Source organism: Miniopterus natalensis, chromosome 1 (genome assembly GCF_054644295.1).
Source record: "Miniopterus natalensis isolate mMinNat1 chromosome 1, mMinNat1.hap1, whole genome shotgun sequence".
NCBI classification, from domain to species: domain Eukaryota; kingdom Metazoa; phylum Chordata; class Mammalia; order Chiroptera; family Miniopteridae; genus Miniopterus; species Miniopterus natalensis.
The window spans coordinates 35,706,525-35,722,154 of NC_142081.1; the positions used below are offsets into that span (position 1 = coordinate 35,706,525).

The 15,630-nt window shown below is 41.4% G+C and overlaps 1 protein-coding gene across 4 annotated transcripts in view; it reads left to right on the plus strand.

Moving 5' to 3' along the window:
- The first annotated feature begins 498 nt into the window (after positions 1-498).
- The window catches only part of DDHD1 (DDHD domain containing 1), a 70,490-nt gene continuing 55,358 nt past the window's right edge, over positions 499-15,630 (plus strand). The window contains exon 1 of one of the 4 annotated variants that reach the window (XM_087820412.1): positions 499-1,439. In XM_087820412.1, the coding sequence (XP_087676538.1) occupies positions 599-1,439 (841 nt within the window). In that variant the 5' untranslated portion in view covers positions 499-598. The remainder of the gene's footprint in view (positions 1,440-15,630) is intronic. The other 3 variants (XM_016198130.2, XM_087820406.1, XM_016198127.2) reach the window with 3 other exon arrangements.

The window sequence follows — 15,630 nt, forward strand, 5'->3', positions numbered from 1 at the left end:
AGGTCTAAGGTCACTAAACCAAGGTCAGGAGACTCCAACCACCCGGGCCCTCTCGATCGGTATCTTAAATGAACCTTTGGTCTGCGGGCCCAGGCTGCAGGGTTGGTGTAAAACCTCTGCACATCTGGGCTCGCCCCCCTCCCCCCGAAGGGCGAGGCCCGAGGCAGCCGTGCAGGGAGCAGAGGGGAAGCGGGAGAGAACCGAGGAGTCCGAAGAGCGGCCGCGCACCCCGCGCGGCGGGCGGCCGGTGCCCCGAGCTGACCCCGAACCAGCTGCTGGAGGAGCGAGAGGCGCGGCCCGCCCGCCGCACGGCCGGCGACGGGGCTTCCGGGCCGGGCACGCGGGGGGCGGGGCCGGGGCCGGGGCCAAACGCCGCCTACGTCGGGCTGCGTGACAATGGGGCGGGCGGTGGAACGCGGCGGCGGCCGGGGCGGCCGCGGGCCTCGGGGGGGCGGAGCCACGGCTGCCGCCGCCGCAGCCCCGGTCGGGATTTGAAAGCCTCAGAAGTCCCCGTGGAGAGGGTGGCGGCGTTGAATGTGGCGGAAGCGCTGGAGGCCACGTCTCGGCGCGGGCCGGCCGGCGGCGGCGTTCCCACAGCATGAATTACCCGGGCCTCGGGTCCCCGCGGAGCCCCGAGCATAACGGCCGGGGCAGCGGCGGCGCCGCCTGGGAGCTGGGCGCGGATGCGGAACCGGCGTTCCGCGGCAGCGTCTGCTGCTTCGACCACCTGCCCGGCGGGGACCCGGGCGACGGCGAGGTGGCCCTGGCCCTGCTGCGCGGGGAGCCCGGGCTGCGCTTGGCGCCGAGCGCGGAGGATCACAACCACCACCTGGCGCTGGAGTCTTGCCTCAGTGACGAGAACTATGACTTCAGCTCGGCCGACTCCGGCTCCTCGCTGCGCTACTACAGCGAGGGCGAGAGCGGCGGCGGCGGCAGCTCCTTGTCCTTGCACCCGCCGCAGCAGCCCCCGCTGCCGTCGAACTCGGGGGGGAGCGGGGCTGCGGGAGGGGGTCCCGGGGAGAGGAAGCGCACCCGGCCCGGCGGCGCGGCCGCCCGGCACCGCTACGAGGTGGTGACGGAGCTGGGCCCGGAGGAGGTGCGCTGGTTCTACAAGGAGGACAAGAAGACCTGGAAGCCCTTCATCGGCTACGACTCGCTCCGCATCGAGCTCGCCTTCCGGACCCTGCTGCAGGCCACGGGCGGCCGAGCCCAGGCCGAGGACCCGGACCGGGATCATGTGTGCGGCCCGGCCTCCCCCGCGGGCCCGGCCTCCAGCTTCGGGTTGGACGACGAGGACGGCGTCTGCGGCTTCTGCCCGCGCACCGCGGGGCACGAGCCCGAGATGGAGCGGCTGGTGAACGTGGAGCGGGTGTGTGTGCGGGGCGGCCTCTACGAGGTGGATTTGAACCAAGGAGAATGCTACCCGGTGTACTGGAACCGTGAGTAGCCGGCCGGGGGCGGGAGCGGGAGCGGGAGCGGGAGCGGGACGGGCTGCCTCTGCCGGGACCGACACGCACCCGGGTGGGTTTGGGACGTGACCCCCGCGGAGGAGGCGGCGCCTGAGGCCTGGTGCTTGGTGGGAGCAGTTTGGAGACTGCAGGCTGCGACGGCAGGTGAAGGGTAGACGAGCAGATGGCAATATTCAAGCCGCCTGGGGTCAGGAGGAGAGGATACTGCTCGGGTAGCGTCTCCTGGGTGAGCCGGTGCTGCTGCCATCCCCTGGAGACGATCCAGGAACGGATGCCCAACCCAGAGGTTTAATTTCGTGGTTCTACCTGAGCTTTGTCCACCGGGGGATCTGATTCGGTCTCATTTACCCTGAACGCCTGTGATTTAAATGGCAGCCTGTCCTGTGGAGTGAGAGTGCTTGAAAGGATCTGCTCGAGAATCAACAGTTCAGTATTAACTCGGGTAAAGAAAATGAATCCCTAGCGGGAGAGGAAAAGAGAGAGGTGGTTCCTTCCGGGTGCATTTGGGAGAGGTGTAAGTGCGTCCACACACTCTATGAAATACTTGGGGTTTTGGGGGGTTTTTTTTGTCACTCGGGCCCTTGTTTACATATTTTTATTTTTGCCTCAACTTTGAAAAAATTACAAGGCCTGTGGCTTGGTTTCCTTATCTGCAAAATAGGATTTCTACTTCGTAGGGTTGTTGGGGAGATTAAATGAGATAATGCATCTAAAAGGCTTGAAACTGCTTGGCACATGCCTATGATGTGTGTTAACAATGGATCCTTATTCATTAGACAACACAATTAGGTGTATAATTATATTAAGGAAGAAGGCTATCAGAAATATCTGCCACTGCATGTAGCAGAATAGGTAGTAGCCTATAGTAAAAGGAGCTATTAGCCACCAATAATTTGTAATGTACAATTTTAATATTTAGAGCCCAGTGTCCTAACTCACATGTCCTCATTGTCACTAGCCTTAGGTACTCCATACATATTCCAATATTCTACCTAGTATTAATTATAGCTATTGATGACTTAGCTTTCTTTCTATATGTTTAGCATCTGCGGGCAGAGTCCATTACCTTTATCTTGTACTGTTATAGGGCTTAGTGCAGTAAATATCATTAAGTAGGCATTGAATTGCATAAGTGATTCAGATAATATTAAAACATTCATATGTTAACTGTGAGTCACTCTAATAGCAATTACAGTGTATGTCAAATCCCCAAATAAAATAAGCATATTAGGAAATTTAATTTTTTACTGTACTTTAAGATGACATTGAAGGCATCTACCATTTTCACAAGGCCAGATTTGAAATGGGATCTGTCGCATCACTCACTCCTGACTATAAGCTTACTAAGGACAGGGTATGCTATATTCACTCATTCATTCAGCTCTTTTATTTTACCGAGTATTTGTGTGTGCATAACCCAGTACTCTTGTGAAAGCATTAGGAAAGGTGGGAAAAAGGACAACCCTTACCTTTCAGGAGCTTTCCTCTTAGTCTTTTCTTCAAATGACCTAGACATCACTATAGATATTTTTCCTTGGAAGGTAGAGGTACAAGGACTTAGTGGAGCCAGAAAGTTGGATCAACATTTCAGGCATCCTTGGAGAAGGGACTGGAAACCAAGAAACGAATCTTACCCTTAGGTCAACTGAACTGTATTCACCTATAATACTATGTGTTCTTTTGGCTTATGATAAAATTGTTAATGCTTGCAGAGTGTTTTACTGTTTACAAAGTGATTTTTCACATTCATTTTTTATAGTGATATCAAATGAATGCTAACATTCTATATATGAAGAAGTGGGCTCAATGAAATGAATGAACTTGCACAAGGTCATGCAGCTAGAAGGTGGTAAAGCAGTTCTTAGTCTAGTGCAGTCAGTGCCCAAAGAGCATCTGACCCACCAAAGGGTGAGGGTATAGGGAAAGCTTTCCAGATAATGTAAGACTAAGTCCTGAAGGATTAATTTAATCACACAGAAGAAATGGGGAGATGGAAGGAAAGTAATTCCAGCCAGGTGGGGTAAAATATGCAAAGACACAGAAGCATGAAACTGCATGGCATTTTGAGGAAATAAGGGCTGCACAGGGTAGGTTTAGGATTTGACCACCACAGAGACAGAGGTGTTGGGTAAGGGACTGGAGGAGCTTCTGAAAGGAGCACCTGCCTGTGAATGGCACATCTGGGAAAGTAGCTAGAAAAAGAGCAAGGGTGGATATGCAGTGCTAAGGAGTTTGGACTTTATTCTGTGAGTAACAGGGAATCAGATAGCTGAAGGTTCTCTATTACTTAGGTGGTTAGTGACAACACAAAGGTTGAATTGGAGAGTTGGAGAATATCTTAGAATGCCAATATTATAAATCAAGTGAGAAACAGTGAGGGCCTACAAAAAAACCTGAAAGGAAACAGCAACACCTATTTTGATGTCATTTTAGCATTTTCTAAATAGTTTTCTACAGGATACAGTGCTGTGGATGTCCCAGGCCTTCATATGAGCTACAGTGAAAATACAATAGTGCTTTTGATCCTAAATTTACCACTTCTCACAGAATCCCATGTAACTTTGACCTAATTGGTTCTTTAGGTCTTTGTGTATTAAGCCTTTATACCTTCTCAGGAGTGTTCATTCCCAGTTTATATGGTCTCTTCAGCCTTTCTTGAAATGGAAGGACTCTCATACTTGGCAGCTTTTGACCTTTGTCCCATTTAACTTTTTTAAACCTTCTAGAAACTTTCTGAATAGTTGTAATGAAAGGTTTAAAAAAAGAAGTCCAACAACTTCCTTCAGAGAGTGGTGGAAGCATTCCAGTGGCCATTTAGACTTTTGTGACCTAATTGAGTCCACTGCATCTGGGTGTCAAGGCCAACAAGTTATCTATGTCTAGTCTAAAAGAAAGATGTTGACTTAAATTTATATTTACTCTTCTTTTTGAACTGTTACTAGCAGATAAAATTTGAACCAATTTAGGGGTGCATGAATCAGAAGGGATACAGAATTCATCTTCTATAGATAGGAAGCAAATATTGCATATGAAAAAAGTATTAATTATGGGAAATTTGTTTCATTGTTCAGATATTTTTCTGACTGCATGTGGACATTAGAGATAAAAATTAATAAGTGAACTCCTCCCTTGCTCCCTGTGTTCTTCCTAAGCTGCTTGTAGTTACCTCATAGGCTTTTTTTAAGAATTAATTATAATGTGCTTAGAACAGTGGTTGGCACAAAGCGCTAGGTGTTAACTATATCTCTGTGGATCTAAGAAAACTATACCTCACTTGTAGAAACTCACATGAAAGTTAATAAGGCTGACCAGTACAAAGTTGTACCTCATCACAGGCAAAATGATATAAAAAATATTAGCAGGAAAGTGGTCAGAACAGTAGTAGCTATGGGAAGACATATGCAGTGTTATAGAGATATTTGATGAGTTTAGAGTAGTATAGCAATTCTGAGAGTAAAATGTGCAGTGTGCACTAGGGGGTATGTAATACCCATTCATTGACTAAGTTTATAGTTACATAATTGATCAAGTATTTATATGAATGTGTAGTTTCCAGAAGCAGTTATTAACTATAAGCCACAGCTTGCTTTCTCTCCCTTTTCCAGTGTATTTGTTACAATTCTAAACCATTTTAAGTTTCAGACACTTTAAAAGTTAACTAGTCTTCATAATACAAGGTGGGGCAACTATTCATATGGCACTAGAATCCTGGCTGCTCAGGTTTGTGGAACCCTGGCAGAGTCTTTGAGAAGCCCATTCCAGACCAACCCTACTTTAGACAGCATTTTTCATTGACCTACTGAAATAGCAAAAGGATATGAATGATCAGTGAGTGACATGTATGGAGCACACGACTTGGCACTACCTGACAAAGGCATTCAGGACTTTTCTTTCCCTTTGCAATGTACATTAGTTTAAAAACTCATCTAATGCCACTTATTGATCCACCTTGTTTGTGTATTGCTCAAATGTAATACTGCATGTCGTGCAAGTGCTGTATGTAAATGTTCAAGATATTTAGTATGGTTTTCTTTCCTCCATCTGTGGTGCCCTCTTTTCTTTCCTCCTTTATTATTTTGTCATAAAAGAGACCTTTTGTACTCCTCCCTCTTCTATATTTTATTTCCTGGGACTTTTATCTCCTCATCATGCCCTATAGTTTCTGCTTTGCTAAGATCTTTGATATCTGGAACCCTGGGGCTGATGCTTTCCTGTAGAAAGCAAGAAAAAGCTGGATGTGCTGTTCACAGAATCCTCTGAGAATTATGGACATTGGATGAAGAGAGTAGGGGCATAGAAAGGAGAGAGAGAAATGGGAGGTGTATTCACAGGAAGCCTACAGTGAAAATTTTTGGCAGAAGAGATGGGGAGGTAGGCAGTTCTAGAATCCCTGATTGTGTGGGAATCTGATTCAAGACCTTTATCTTTTCATGAGTGTGATGGAATTTAAACTGTGCATATTTTTTTTTTTTTTTCTTTTTCTTTTTTTAAAATATATCTTTATTGATTTCAGAGAGAGGAAAGGAGAGGGAGAGACAGAGATAGAAACATCAATGATGAGAGAGTCATTGATCGAGCCTGCAACCCGGGCATGTGCCCTGACCGGGAATCGAACCCTGATCGTCTGGATCCCAGGTTGATGCTCAACCGCTGAGCCACGTCCGGCCAGGCTGCATATTTTCTTTTATCAAGAAGAACTTCAACAGTGATGGAGGGTATAGATAGTCTCTTTTTTGCGACAATGCATTCCTAAAAGCTCAGTTAAAAGTAGAAACAAGGAAAATCATTTTTTATAGCCACTATCTGTAACCTATAATTCTACTTTTTTAACTCTGCCTTAGTAAAGGGAAATTGTGCAGACAAAAGATGTTGAATAACTGACAAATGAATGGATTAATAGGATGAAAAGGGTAATACAGATACTTTTTGATACCCCTGGCTTAGGGGACAAGTGAAATTCAAGATGGTGAAAAGTAGGAATCATCTGTGCCAGAGAACTAAAGAAAAACAGAAATATTGATATGACCATATAAGAATAATTGTTTTATGTACTGCTTTCTGATTTTACCAGACTTTTCACATAAGAATAAATTATGCACTCGTTAATATTTGTCCTACTGCATTAAGCTATATCTAGATGATCTTTATAATCATTGCACTTGTATGTTCAAATAAAATCTGTTGAATTACTTTTGGAGACCAGGCCAGCCTTTGAAAATTACATTGTTATTGGTACTTCTCTACCCTGAGAATTCAAATATTTGGAATCTTAAAGAAATATAAATTGCATCTGAATGGATGGCTTTTTCAAATAGTTGAGAATTAATCTTTTATTTGCTAGAGTATAATTTTAACTATAGGAATGAAAATCTCTAATAATACTCCCTTGGAGCACCTCTCAGTGAATCATCATTCTGAACATTGATGAAGGATAGCCCTTGGGACACAGGATACAGGACAAAGAACTGGATGAACTGTGCTAAAACATTAAGACTTCTAAATCATAGTCCATGAAATGTGCTGTTCAGGATCTGTAGATGATGCATAGGGAGCAGAGTTAGAATTACTTCTGAACCTCAATATAGACATAGTTGAAAGCAATCCCACCTTGTATTTTACTACTTATTACAAATGATCAACTTTAGCTAGCAGTTTATTGACTGAATCTATTATTTTTTTCTCATCTTATAGAGTTGCTTCTGTAGCTCATGTCCACCATATTCACCTACCTACACCTCAGTAGAATTGCATGTTAGCACCCGGTGTATATTTTAACATTAAGTAACCCCAAGTTTGTTTATGTTTTGGAAAAGAAAATCTTTGCTGTGAATCAAAGATAGTCATTGGAAAGAGAGAGTCTACTTCAAAGAGATTATTGAGGACCACTCAAACTGAGGAAAGTACAGGTTGGATGCTCAAGCACTTTCCGTGGCACTCAGTCTTCCATGCTGACTATCCACTGCTGAATTGAACCCTTACTATATGGCTAGCACTAAATGAGACAGGTCTTCCTTGTCTGTAAGGTTTATAAACAGACACATGCCTTTGCTTGACATTTTTATTGTATAACCAATTTAAGATTACCACCACCTATGGTTCTGCTCTTTGCTTTTCATTAAAAAGAACTGGGACCCTATATTTTAGAATATCTTTTTTATGTAGTTGCAGGGTTTTGTTGTTGTTAATCCTCACCAGAGAATATTTTTTCCTTTTTTTTTTTTTTTAAGAGAGTGGAAGGGAAGGGGAGAGACAGAGAGAGAAACATTGATGTGAGAGAGACTCGTCCATTGGTTGCCTCCCATATGAGCAGGGATCGAGCCTGCAACTGAGGTACGTGCCCTTGACTGGAATCGAACCCCGTGACCCTTTAGTACAAGGGTCGACACTAACCACTGAGCCAAACCAGCTAGGGCAGTTGCAGTTTGTTTTTAACCTGTTTACTGTTTAGCCTGTTATTTGATGTAAACTACATTATTACACTTATTTTTGGTGGAGAAGGGTGTAACTGTACCTCACATATAATGAATGTTCCTAATCCTGGAATACTGGATTGTATTGTTTGGAATTCTGATTGCCCTATAGGATTCGGTCTTTGATGGACAGATGTAGAACCCATCAAAGTGTGTTGATAGGGTGAACCTGGTTTACACTTGTTTTCAAATCAACTTTTACCCTATCTCAGCTCATCAGTTTCATCTCTTTTCAGTTCTTACTTGTTCTAGAGAGGCAGCATTGTGTTAATGTTTATGAATGCAGATGACCACTGAGTGTAGACTGTCTGGGCCCAAATTCCAGCCCTGCCATATACTATCTGCTAACTGGGCAACTTAAATTCTTTGTGCCACAGTTTCTTTTGTAAAATATGGATAATAGTACCTACCTCTTAGGATTGTTGTAATAAATGAGTTAAAATATTTAAAGATTTTAAACATCCCATGATAAATAGTAAGCTCTATGTAACAATTAGCTATTATTACTTCTCCATTTGCCTGACTCTTCTGTCTTTCAAATTTATAACCCACTTTACATTCTTGGCTTTCAGCTTTCATATTTTGATTTGTTGTCTCTTTACTGACTTAGTGTTTTCTTGGCTTTGACTCTTGGTAATTGACTCTCAACTAGGCATAGTCCTAGAACCCCTGTAACTGTTGCCTGCTCTTGTGAGAAACTGTGACTGATTTTTGCCTAGTCTTTCAGACCCCAGGAAGAGCTGTGTTGTTTTGATTCTTCCTGGCTTGGACACAGAGGAGTGCACCAATCATTCTTTTACAAATTTTCCTGTGGGAAAGGAGAAATTTTTTCTCAAAAAAAGCATTCTAAATTCTTGACCATCTACTTTTTTTGGTATGCAGATCCTGTCACCAGATGTGGGGAGGTTTTGACTTCATCCCAAGAGCTCATTTAGAGCATCTCTAATCCGCTACTAGGGCTTTTGATACAATAAAGAACTTTACAGCTTTCTAAAAGACTACTCAGTTTTCAGTGGAAGCAGAGCCAGTAGTGTTCTTGGCTTTCTGCCATGCTGGCAAGACAGAAATGTCCTATAATTCCCCTTACAGTGGAGACCTCAGCATGAAAACTTTGAGGGATTTCTCTTAATTGACCTGCAGTTGAACCATGAGTGGTAGGAGTGACAGTTGGGTTCTGGCACCTGGTGCAACATCTAGCTTCAAATATCAGTCTACCCCTTAGTCCAGGGGTATGAAGCAGCATTGGCAATAAATGCCAAGTGGGCTCAAGAACAGGTATTTGTTTTCAAATCTGTTAATTTGAGTCCTTGATTTACCATAGCCATATGACTGAGTAAGTTACAATCTCTTTGTGGTCCAGTTTCTCCTTTGTAAATAGGGATAATAATTCCTGCTTCATGAGGTTATTATGAATATTTTCTTGAAATATGCATACGTAGAGCACTTAGTATGGCAGTTGGTTCAATAAGTGTTAGCTATTTTATTTAAGCCAGGCTGGTATATTTCCTCTTAAACTAGAAGCCTGGCTTCTGGAAATGAAAGTATGTCGTTGATCTGTTTTATTTATGAAAAAGAAGAGTGGGAATCCATGGGTCTGCCAAAATTACTTCAGTCTGTTTGATGACATATATACAAATAACACATACATATACACATAGTCCCATCTCCCGTTCCCCTCTTTCTGCTTTCTTTTTTCTGCTTTCTTTTTTCTCCCTTTCTTCCCGTGTGTGTGTGTGTGTGTGTGTGTGTGTGTGTGTGTGTCTATGTCTATCTATCTTAAACCTGCTTAATCTCACCCCTTGAGAATTCTGGGAATCACTACGTATCACAATTCAGGGACCATGATTACTGTTGTAGATGCTAAGGTTGAACAAAATGAAAAGTCAGATGAGATGAGGACAGTGGAATACTCTTCAGCCTCTGAATTCTCTCCTGGGTTCCCTTGCCTGTGGAATGGCATCGTGCCGACCAGTAGTTTACAGATTTCATTGAGCCTAACGGTCAAGTGGAAGATTGTTAAAAATGTAGATTCTCAGATCATCTCAAGATACTAAATTCAAGAGATCTGAACCTGGAGCCTGAGAATCTTTCCTCTTTAATAGACATCCCAAGTAATTCTGATTGCAGGGGTTTATAGGCCTCACATTAATAACACTGTTCATTAATTCCTCCAGTCTAAATGGCTCAAAGCTGCTTCATCTTGAGTTGTTTCCACTTACACCCAGAGAATTACCAGTTCAGCCAGTTTAAGGTTGCATTTCAAGGGGTTCTAGAGGAACTAGCATTCAACCCACAAATTGGTATCTTTATTTCATCTCGGTTTTTCTTCTACCTCCCTATTTCTGCTCTGTCCTTCCAATTTAAAATTTCTATATCCTTATTGATTTTCTGTAAAATCATTATAGTGATTATTGAGAAGAAGGATGAAGTCCCCCAACTGTAATTGTGGGTTTATTTATTGATTCTTTTCGTTCTATTGGTTTTTATTTTACATATTTTGAAGCTCTGTTATTAGGTACATACACATTTAGAATTGTTATATCCTTTTGATGAAACAATGCCTTTATCATTTTGAAATGCCCCCTTTATCTATGGTTTATTTCTTTTATTAAAATCTACATTGATACCAATTTAGCCATGCCCAACTTTCTTTTGATTAGTATTTTATGATTTATCTTTTTCTGCCCTTTTACTTTTAAACCTATGTATGTCTTTTCCTATCTGTTAGTTGTTCCTTTTTTAAATCCATTTTGACAATCTGCCTTTTATTTGATGTCTTAGGCCATTTACATTTAATGTAGTTAATGCTGTTTGAGTTTAAATTGACCATCTTGCTCATGTTTTCTATTTATCCCTTTCTTCCTTTCTTCCTTCCTCTGTTCCTTTCTTCCCTCTTTTCCTGCCTTCTTTTGGATTGAGTATGTGTTATGATTTTCTTTTATTTCTATTATTAGCTTTGAATACTTGTTAATTTTTTGGATGCCATTGTAAATTTTCTATTTACAATGCTGGATTTTTGTAGCATTCCTTTAATATTGTTGGGCTGTGTTCCAGTACACAGTTAAGTTACTTCACATTAGTTTGATCCTAACAAGGCCTTCTTTTGAGCTTTATTAAGGTGGTCAGAAACAGCCTTTAGTTTTGGGATAATTTACCCCTACAACTGAGGCAATAATATCTTTCTGAGGACGTTACTCAGTGCCCCATGGATTAGGTCTTTTTCACTCTGGCTCATTGGAACTTGAACTATTCCAAGCCTTATATGAGCTCTAGAGATTGTTCTACTGACTCCTTTCCAGTGGTCATTTTTCCTGGCCTCAGGTAGTTTTGTCCAGTGTGTGTATTCAACTGGTAAGTGTTCAACCGAAGACTCAAGGTAATTCCTCCAGAGATCTCCAGCACTCACTTTCTGTAGAGCCATCTACTTTGCAGTATTTTGTCCCACAGTTCTAGCCACCTTGGCCTCCCTGAACTCTGAGCTAGTTCACATCTGAGCAAGATAGCTAGGCTTTATTTGGGTTACCTCTTCCTGCACTGCGTGCTGAAAGCTCTGGGCACTAAGCTTGGGCAGTATAGGTGTTCTCTCAGGAATCACTGTCCTCTTCTGCCTATTTTGTAATATCTGAAAATCATTGTTCCATATATTTTATCTGATTTTCTAGTTGTTTAAGGCAGAACAGTAAATCCAGTATGTGTTACTCTGTTATGGCTGGAAGTAGAAGTCTCTCCATCCCATTTAGCAAACTAATTTACTTTCTCCATTCTTGGTGGTCTTGTCTTTATTTCTCTTTGTTAAACACAACCTGATACTCTCATATCCTCTAGCCTTCCTGCCCAGGAATGTAGGAATGGACAGCAATAATACCTGAAGAGCACTAGTTTGCATCAGGTGGCTGTTTGCCACACAGTAGAGTTGGGATGTCTTCCATATCTGCTTTCATGGGCTGGAGGATAGAAGCGGTTGTTAGACTTGTGCCTCAGAACTCTTTGCTGCTGCTTCTTTTTGTTGGCACAATACCTGTGACGAACTGAACCAGTCTCTGCATTTAATTTCTCACACTTCCTAGTCTCCACCTTTCTTTTTCTCTTATTTTTTACAACTCATTGTAAAAAGCAGACTCTTAAGGATCCTTGTTTTCATATCAAAGGACCCACCTTTTACTGATACCATGAGGAAGTAAATCAGGGTTAACCTGCCAGTCACAGTGTATCTATAGTGAGCTCATCCTCAGATCTTAGCTTATATTTAGTGTTTTATTTTCTGAGCCTGTTTCTCCTGTCATTAAAGTGTGAGATTTTCATTTTGGAAGAGATGTTAGGGGAAAGGGAGTTTAATAAGCCAAATGGATGAGGATTCTAGAAGGCTAGTTATCATATAGCCAGATTTAACCACGGCATGTGGTTTTAGAAACTTTAAAAGATATTATGTCTGTGGCTCAATGGTTGAGCTTCGACCTATGAACCAGGAGGTCATGGTTTGATTCCCAGTCAGGGCACATGCCCAGGTTTCAGACTTGATCCCCAGTAGGGGGTGTGCAGGAGGCAGCTGATAAATGACTCTCTCATCATTGATGTTTCTGTCTCTCTCCCCCTCCTTCTCTCTGAAATCAATGAAAACATTTTTTAAAAGTAATAAGAGATATTATGTAAGTTAGAATAATGCCATAATTTGGAATAGGATTTTATAGTTACAAAGTGCTTTCCCATACATTAGCGATTCCTACTATAACCCTGATGTGAGACAGACTATCTTCATGTTACAGATGATAAACTAAGGCTCAGAGAGGTTAAGGGATGGAACTGGAATTAGAGCCTATGCCTTCTAAGTCCTTAACCAGTTTCCTTTCTCCTATATACCATGTATGAGCTCACAACTTATGCCACCTGAGCAGAGGTGAAGATTATATGCCAACAGTACCTAATACCCTGGATTACTTCGTAACCTATGTAAGAATTGCCTACTTTTATTGCTACTTATTCCTTCTAGTTGATGATTTTCTAAACATATTTGTCAAATAAGTTTCTTGTGACTTTAGTCTTAGGAATAAATGATTTCCTCAGCTTCTTTTTGCATGTGTTCAAGTTTTTGCTTTTATGCTTGCTGGCATTCGGAATTAAAAAAAAAAAAAATCAGTCCTGTCTACAGCTGTAAACAGCTGGACTGCATGTTTATTTCTTACTTTTTTTATTATTGTTTTTTAGGGGGAGAGAGAGAGAAACATTGATTTGTTGTTCCACTTAGTTTATGCTTTCATTGGTTGCTTCTTATATGTGCCTTGACCGGAGATTGACCCCACAACCTTGGCATATGGGGACGGTGCTCTAACCAGCTGAGCTACCAGCCAGCCAGGGCACTGGCATTCTGAATTTTAACTACACAAATCTTTTTCTCCTTTTTCTACCCTGTTCCTCCCTTTTTACAAAAGAGTTTTGCTTTTCTATTACCTTTATTCCACAAATATTCATCTAGTGTATACTAGGTAAAAGAAGGGAATTGAACTAACTTGAGTTAACAAAAAACTTTCCAGAGAAATTTATGCTCGATTTAGGTATTAAAGAAGGATGTTATTGGCAGAAAGAATGGCAAGTTTAAAAGCTTCGAGATGTGAAGGAGGACTCCAGGGATTCTGTTTGACCAGAAGCATTGGGAATATGGTAGAAAAGGGTAGAAGAAGGAACTGGATAGGTAGAGTCTAGATCAGGACAGACCTTTTCCTACTGAAAATTTAAATTTTATGAGAGTGAAACATTAGAAGGTATAAAATAGGGAAATTACTTGATCAGATTATGTTTCAAAGTTGTCATTCTGGCAACAGTGTAGAACATAAATGGAAAGCTGGAAAAGTGATATCATAATCAGGGAGACTAGTTAAGGAGTTATTGCAGGAGTGCAAGTGAGAAACAGTGAGGATCTAGGAGGATGTTCTTTGAATGGTTACTGGAGTGGAGGTAGATGTTAAGGAAGTAGAATATGTACACTATCAGTGCAGTTTGGGTAAGTGGAAGGGTAGTCCAGGTTGTCTCTATAATGTTTTTAACTTGGGTGGGTTGTGGAGGTTTCCCACCCAGGTTCACCTTAGGGTGGTAGAGGGAAGCTAAATAATAGTTTATTTTGATATATTGATTAAGGTGCCTATTACATATCCAGCTATAGAAGCATCTAGTGAATATTAGCATATATGGAGCTCAGAAGAAAATAGCACTGAAATTAAAGATGCAGAGATCCTCATAATTTATGGGGTATGCAAACACTCTATTGAAAGTATTACAAATGAAAATATTTGAATTTATAATTTACTTTTTGTTTCATTTCAAATTTTTTATTTCTATATGTTTTATAATGTATAAGACATTTTAGAACAGTAATACATATGCATAATTTGTATATGTGTGTGTGTGTGTGTGTGTGTGTGTATGTGAGAATGTACTCAAAATATATTTGGAGATTTTTAATTTAAACTGGGTAGTCACTTCTGAGCATTTGCCTTTAATATAATAGCTTGGAGAACTTTTTTAAAAGATATGTTTTTATTGATTTCAGAGAGAGGAAAAGAGAGGGAAAGAGAGAAGCATCAGTGGTAAGAGTCACTGATCGGCTGCCTCCTGCATGCCCCCTACTGGTGATCGACCCTGCAACCCAGGGCATGTGCCATGACTGGGAATTGAACCCTGGTCTCCTGGTTCATGGGTCAATATTCGACCACTGAGGCACACTGGCTAGGCTGGTGAACTTTTTAAAAAATACACATTTCTGAACCCTATCTCCAGAGGCTGATTTATTGTATATAGCAAGGAATTCCATCTTTTAATTTAATTCAGGTGATTCTGGTAATCACCTGAATTAAATTAATCACCAAGTTTGAGAGCCACAGATTAAAACCGTGGAAGATATGGAGAGTAGAGAATGAGAAGCTAGGGGAAGATAAGATAGATGGATTTGAATGACACTGCTGATTCTAGAATGAGAAGATATATGCGAGAAGATAAGATAGACAGGTTTGAGTGACATTCTGCTGACTCTAAAAGTTCCAACTATGTTAATTCATTTTTTATTTTAATAATCTGATAGAATGTCCATAGTCAGCATTGCATTATCTCTACTAAGCTAAAATTAACATTGAAAATTCAAAAGTCTGTTTTAATATTATATACTCCATTTTTGGCACAGATTTCTCTCCCATACCTATGCAGATTATATGCAGCACTTTTCCCCTAAGCATGTAAAATTCTGCATTGCTTAGAACTACCAAAATATTAAACTCCCAAGGGTAAGAAAAAAGGGCCTCTGATTTAAAGCTTGTTTTCCATTTTAAAATGTAGAGATTGCTAACAACATCTAAAATCCACCTTCTAGAATTAAAATTTGAGAAAAGGATGAAAATGTATTGTGAATGCCTGAAAGAATTATGTAATGAAAACTTTTGAGGACTGTTATGGGCTGAATTGTGTCCCTTCAACAAATTCACATGTTAAAGCCTTTGCTGCCACTAACTTAGAATGTGACTGTATTTGGAGATAGCGCCTTTGATTAAATTTAAATGAGTCATTTGGGTATTCCCTTATTCAATCTGACTGTTGTCCTTTATAAAAAGAGTAAATTTGGGCACACAAAGAGATACCAGGGATGCACATGCACAGAGAAAAGACCGAGTAAGGCTACAGAGAAGGTAGTCATCTGCACACCAAGGAGA